This window comes from Mustela nigripes, chromosome 2 (genome assembly GCF_022355385.1).
Source record: "Mustela nigripes isolate SB6536 chromosome 2, MUSNIG.SB6536, whole genome shotgun sequence".
NCBI lineage: Eukaryota > Metazoa > Chordata > Mammalia > Carnivora > Mustelidae > Mustela > Mustela nigripes.
This window is the reverse complement of record NC_081558.1, coordinates 173,388,200-173,395,428: the sequence shown is the minus strand read 5'-3', so window position 1 is coordinate 173,395,428 and position 7,229 is coordinate 173,388,200. Positions and strand designations below refer to the sequence as shown.

Below are 7,229 nucleotides of genomic sequence, written 5' to 3'. Positions count from 1 at the left end.
TCCTATACTATAACGTACTCATTAAAAAAAAAAAAAAAAAAAAAAAAAAAAAGCCTTACAATGCCACTCCCTGTTTTCAGTGCATGCTTCTTCCCTGATGAACAATGTTCAAGATCCTTCACATGTTATTCAACTCATTTTTTGTCCAGGTTCTTCAAGTTGCTTTCCTCTTCACCTTACATCCATGTCCTAGGTACAGAATTTCTCTTTCCTACTCAATCCTATCCCATAAATTTAGCATTTACATACAATATCTTTCATTTTCCCAATTATTTTCATTGTAGCACATTTTAAAAATGGAAATAATCGCATTTATTACCAAGACCCCCAAACAACTCCATCTATTACAGAGGTAATACAAAAAATTAAGAGGGTATTTATGAGGTACATAATTTTATTCAACTCTTCTCCCTATAATTCATGTTACAAACTGACTGGATTTTTTTGGTCATTTGTTCAATTCCATTTCAGGCAAAACCAACTGAGGACATGGAAAAGGATAATGCAACATTCCTGACAAAATTGATTCTCACAGGACTCACATATGAACCACAGTGGCAAATCCCCCTGTTCCTGTTGTTCTTGGTTATCTATCTACTCACCGTTGTGGGGAACCTTGGGCTGATTGTTCTCATTTGGAATGACTCTCAGCTTCACATCCCTATGTACTTATTCCTTGGAAGTCTGGCATTAGTGGATGCTTGGTTATCATCCACAGTATCCCCCAAGATGCTAGTCAACTTCTTTTCCGAGAGCAAGATGATCTCTCTCTCTGAATGCATGATACAGTTCTTTTCCTTTGCAATCAGCGTAACCACAGAATGTTTTCTGCTGGCAACAATGGCATATGATCGGTATGTGGCCATATGTAAACCGTTACTTTATCCAGTGATTATGTCCAATACACTATGCATCCAGCTGATACTTTTGTCATTTTTAGGTGGCCTTCTTCATGCCATAATTCATACTTCTTTTTTATTCAGATTAACCTTCTGCAATTCCATCATAGTACATCACTTTTACTGTGACATTATACCATTATTTAAGATTTCTTGTACTGATCCTTCTATTAATTATCTGATAGTATTTATTTTTTCTGGGTCAATACAAGTATTTACCATTTTGACTGTTCTTGTGTCTTACACACTAGTTCTCTTTACAATCTTAAAAAAGAAGTCTCTACAAGGCATAAAGAAAGCTTTCTCCACCTGTGGAGCCCATCTTTTATCTGTGTCTTTATACTATGGCCCCCTTCTCTTTATGTATGTGCGCCCTAGATCTGCACAAGCAGATAATGAAGATATGATGGACTCTCTATTTTATACTATTATAATTCCCGTGTTAAACCCAATGATCTATAGCCTGAGAAATCAGAAAGTCATAGCTTCACTGAGAAAAATGTTAAAGAGAAATGTTTAGTACTTATGGAACATTTTTTCTTCTTCCACTAGAATAATATGAAATTGTGCAGATTAGATGTTGCTATGTGTTGATTAGTGTTCAAAGGTTTTGGCAGTTATAATTGTCCTTGCGTTCAAATGACTTAAGGTGGGACTACAAATAACTATCTTAAATATGTGTGTATATTATTGAAAAACATAGAATTTTACTCAAGTTTTCATGTCATACTAAAATAATTAAGAAAAATATTTTACATGTTTTTTAAATTTTCATTTATTTAAAAAAATTTTTTTCAGTGTTCCAGAATTCATTGTTTATGCACCACACCTAGTGCTCTATGCATTAAGTGCTCTCCATAATACCCACCACCAGGCTCACTTAACCTCCCACCCCTTCACCCCTCCAAAACCCTCAAATTGTTTTTCAGAGTCCACAGTCTCTCATGTTTTGTCTCCCTCTCCAATTTCTCCCAACTCCCTTCTCCTCTCCATCTCCCCATGTCCTCCATGTTATTTCCTATGCTCCACAAATAAGCAAAACCATATGATAATCGACTCTCTCTGCCTGACTCATTTCATTCAGCATAATCTCTTCCAGTCTAGACCATATTGATACAAAAGTTGGGTATTCATCCTTTCTAATGGAGGCATAATACTCCATAGATATATGGACCACATCTTCCTTATCCATTTGTTCGCTGAAGGGCATCTTGGTTCTTTCCACAGTTTGGCGACTATGGCAATTGCTGCTATGAACACTGGAGTATAGATGGCCTTTCTTTTCAGCACATCTGTGTCTTTGGGGTAAATACCCAGTAGTGCAATTGCAGGATCATAGGGAAGCTCTATTTTTAATTTCTTGAGAATCTCCACACTGTTTTCCAATGAGGCTGCACCAACTTGCATTCCCACCAACAGTGTAAGAGGGTTCCCCTTTCTCCACATCCTCTTCAACACACATTGTTTACTATGCTGTTAATTTTGCATGTTTTAATGTTTTCTATGTGGTTTCATAAATGTATTAACCACTGTAATATTCTAAATCCTCTGAAAAGAATTTGAATATGAGTCTTTTATAGGGATACAGTTGTGCAGCCTGAAGCCTCACATCACATTTCACTTCACAGTGGGGTCAGGTTTATGTTTGAGTGAATAGAGGCAAAAAAGTATAATGAGTGATCAAATTTCAGTCCACTCCTGCCCTTCCTCTCTCACCACCGCTTCCATATACAGCCCTTCTGATACTGCTAAGGATCCCACAGTAAGATTACTCACATCAGTCATTTGTTATATTCTTGTTACTTCTACATCCTATTGATATTCTTTTTATTTCTTAAGCATTGCTGTTAGGCTATTCTTCATAAACAGAAGTCTAAGTAATATCCCTCCTGAATAGATTTACAAAGATTGTCATATCTACCAGATTTTGTATATATATAGCATACATATCAAGAACTCTATATATGCATATGTATATATTTAATGTCCAAGTACATGAATGGATTACATAAACACATCTACATCTATATATTACCCTGCATTTGTTACCCTGGCAGGACTTGAGGTACTTCCCAATAAAATCTTGATTTGACTCTAAAGTCTCCTTCCTCACAATTCTTCTACTGGACCCCGTGTTTTACCCCAAATAATTTACTGAAAGCCTTCTGGATACCTTCTTTTGATATATGTTGTTGTTCATATGGTTTCTCCACAAAGAATGCTTCCTCAAGTGTACCTATCTTCATGTACAATTTAAATGGTGTCCTTTCTTCAAGGTCATTCTTAAATGTTCCAGCTTCCTTAATGCATTTCCAGATTACACTGAAGAAGATAAAAATGCTCACTCATTTGAAACATTGCATATTTTATTTATTCTTTTAAGCCACTAATGCTATATGTAATACTGAATTTTCATCTATAAAATTTTTTATTTTTTATTTATTTTTACTTTTTTTAAAGTTTAACATCTTAATTTAATTTTTTTATTCATGTTCAAGATTTATTGTTTATGCACCACACCCAGTGTTCCATGCAATATGTGCCCTCTTTAATATCCACCACCAAGCTCACCCATACCCCACCTCCCTCCCCTCCATAACCCTCTTTGTTTCTTAGAATCCACAGTTTTCCATGATTCATCTCCCCCTCTGATTCCCCCAATTCACTTTTCCTTTCCTTCTCCTAATGTCCTCCATGTTATACCTTATGCTCCACAAGTAAGTGAAACCCTATGATAATTGACTTTCTCTGGTTGACTTATTTCATTCAGCATAATCTCCTCCAGTCCTGTCCATGTTGATACAAAAGTTGGGTATTCATCCTTTATGATGGCTGTGTAATATTCCACTGTATATAAGGACCATATCTTCTTTATCCATTCATCTGTTGAAAGGTATCTCAGTTATTTTCACAGTTTGGTGGTTATGGCCATTGCTGCCATGAACATTGGGGTAAAGATGGCCCTTCTTTTCACTGCATCTGAATCTATGGGGTAAATACCCAGTAGTGCAATTGCAGGGTCATAGGGTAGCTCTATTCTTAATTCCTTAAGGAATCTCCATGCTGTTTTCCAAAGTGGCTGCACCAACTTGCATTCCCACCAACAGTATAAGAGGGTTCCCTTTCTTGACATCCTCTCCAACATGCTATTTCCTGTCCTGTTGATTTTGGCCTTTCTAACTGGTGTAAGGTGGTATCTCAATGTGGTTTTGATTTGAATTTTCCTGATGGCTAGTGATGATGAATATTTTTTTATGTGTCTGCTAGCCATTTTTATGTCTTCTTTTTAAAAGTTTTTATTTTAATCACTCTGTGCTCACCTTAAGTACAGTCTTTAACTCCCATTACTTATTTTACCCCCCTTCCCACGTCCCCTCTGGTAACCATGAGTTTGTTTTCACTAGTTAACAGTCTGTTTATTGGTTTGACTCTCTCACTCTCTTCCCCCTTCACCCTTTGCTTATTTGGTTTGTTTCTTAAATTTCACATATGAGGGGCACCTGAGTGGCTCAGTGGGTTAAGCCTCTGCCTTCAGCTCAGGTCATGATCCCAGGGTCCTGGGATTGAACCCCATATCAGGCTCTCTACTCAGTGGGGAGCCTGCTTCCCCCCCCCCCCACCTGCCTCTCTGCCTACTTCTGATCTCTGTCAAATAAATAAATAAAATCTTTAAAAAAATTTCACATATGAGTGAAATCATATGGTATGTGTCTTTCTCTGACTTATTCTACATAGCATTATATGCTCTAGCACCATCCATGTCCTTGAAATGGCATGTTTTCATTATTTTTGATGTTTGAATAATATTACACACACACACACACACACACATATATAGTTGTGATATACATATATATCACAACTTCTTTGCCATTAGTTGATGGACACTTGGGCTGCTTCCATATCTTAACTATTGTAAATAATTCCCCTATGAACATAGGGGTGCCTGCATCTCTTTGAATTAGTGTTTTGTTTTCTTTGAGTAAATACCCAGTAGTGCACTTGCTGGATAATATGGCAGTTCTATTTTTTTTTAAAAGATTTTATTTATTTATCAGAGAGAGAGAGGGGAAGAGAGGAAGCACAGGCAGACAGAATGGCAGGCAGAGGCAGAGGGAGAAGCAGGTTCCCTGCGGAGCAAGGAGCCCGATGTGGGACTCCATCCCAGGACGCTGGGATCATGACCTGAGCCGAAGGCAGCTGCTTAACCAACTGAGCCACCCAGGCGTCCCTGGTGGTTCTATTTTTCACTTTTTGAGAACCTTCCATACTCTTTTCCACAGCACTGCATCAGTTTACATTTCCCCTCTCAACAGTGTGAGAGTGTTTCTTTTTTCTCCACATATTCAACAGCAGTTGTTTGTTTTTTTATTTTAGACATTCTGACAGATGTGACATCATATCTCATTGTAGTTTTGATTTATGTTTTCCTGATGAGTGATGATGAGAGCCTTTTCATGTGTCTCTTGGCTAGCTGTATGTCTTTTTTTTTTTGAAAAATGACTGTTCATATCATATGCCCATTTTTTTTCAATTGGATTATTTGTATTTTGGGTGTTGAGCTGTAGAAGGTCTTCATATATTTTGGAGACTAACTCTTTATTTGATGTGTGATTTGTAAATATCTTCTCCCATTCTGTAGGCAGCTTTTTAGTTATGTTGATTGTTTCCTTCACTGTACAGAAGCTTTTTATTTTGATATAGTCTCTATAGTTTAATCTTGTTTTTGTTTATATTGTTTAGGGGACCCATCTAGAAGACAGTTGTTACAGCCTATGTCAGAGAAATTACTGCCTGTGTTCTTTTCTAGGATTTTTATAGTTTCAGGTCTCACGTTTAGGTCTTTAGCCCATTTTGAATTTATTTTTGTGTATGGTGTAAGAATAAAGGTCCAGTTTCATTCTTTTGCATGTCGCTGTTCAGTTTCCCAACACCATTTGTTGAAAAGCCTTTTTCCCTTTGCACATTCTTGACTTCTTTGTTGAAGATTATTTGATCATATAATTAGTTTTATTTCTGGATTTTCCTATTCTGTTCCATTGATCTGTCTATACTTATGTCACTGCCATGCTGTTTTGATCACTGTAGCTTTGTAACATATCTTGAAGTCTGGAATCGTGATGTCTCTAGCTTTGCTTTTCTTTTTCAAGATTGCTTTTTCTATCCAGGGTCTTTTGTGGTTCCATATAAATTTTACAGTTGTTTGTTCTAGTTTTGTGACTAATGCTGTTGGTATCTTGATAGGGATTGAATTAACTGCTTTGGGTAGTATAGACATTTGTCCTTCCAATCCATGAGCATGAAACATTTTCCATTGCTCTGTGTCTTCAATTTCTTTCATGAGGTTTTTTTTTTTTTAATTTTTAAATTGTTTTCTGGAGTAGAATTCAGTGATTTGGCACTTACATACAACACCCAGGGCTCATCACAGTGCCTTCTTTAATACCCATCACCCATGTAGCCCATTCCTACCTCCTACCTCCCCCATCAAGCCTCAGTTTGTTCTCTATAGTTGAGTCTCTTAAGACTTATTTCCCTCTCTCCTTTTCCCCCCTCCCACATATTCATCTGTTTTGTTTCTTGAATTTCACATACAGTTGGGATCATATGGTATTTGTCTTCCTCTGAGTGACTTATTTTACTTAGCATAATACACTTTCTTTATCCACAATGTTGTAAATGGCACGATTTCATTATTTTTGATGGCTGAGTAATATTCCATTTTGTATATGTAGCACTTCTTGTTTATTCATCCAACAGTTGTTGGACATATGGGATCTCTCCATTGTTTAGCTACTACTGATAAAACCACTATAAACACTGGGGTGCATGTCCCCCTTTCAAATCTGTATTTTTGTATCCTTTTGGTAAATACATAAGAATGCAATTGCTGGATTATAGGATGGTTCTATTTTCAACTTTTTGAGGAAACTTTAAACTGCTTCCCAGAGTGGCTATAACAGTTTGCATCCCACCAATAGAGAAACAGTGTTCCCCTTTCTCTACATCTTCACTAACACCTGTTGTTTCTCATGTTATTAATTTTAGTCATTCTGACTAATGTGTGAGGTGGTATCTCATCATAGTTTTGATTTGTATTTCCCTGATGATAAGGGAAGTTGAACATATTTTCATGTCTCTTAGCCATCTGGATGTTTTCTTTGGCAAAGTGTCTATTTATTCTTGTCCATTTCTTAATTGGATCATTTGTTTTTTGGGTGTTGAGTTTTGTAAGCTCTTTAGATTTTGGATACTAACCCTTTATCAGATGTGTCACTTGAAAATCTCTCCCATTCTGTAAGTTGCCTTTTAGGTTTTCTTTCTTTCCTC

The 7,229-nt window shown here is 36.6% G+C and overlaps 1 protein-coding gene across 1 annotated transcript; it reads left to right on the top strand.

Moving 5' to 3' along the window:
- Positions 1-444: 444 nt before the first annotated feature.
- LOC132010241 (olfactory receptor 5H2-like) lies at positions 445-1,419 on the top strand. Its single transcript, XM_059388161.1, has one exon. It carries the CDS (start codon positions 490-492, stop codon positions 1,417-1,419), a length of 930 nt encoding a protein of 309 aa, XP_059244144.1. The 5' UTR covers positions 445-489.
- Positions 1,420-7,229: the final 5,810 nt, after the last annotated feature.

What these genes read in the sequence shown, in the direction of transcription:
- LOC132010241 (XM_059388161.1), top strand. Translation starts at nt 490, where the DNA reads ATGGAAAAGGATAATGCAACATTCCTGACAAAATTGATTCTCACAGGA.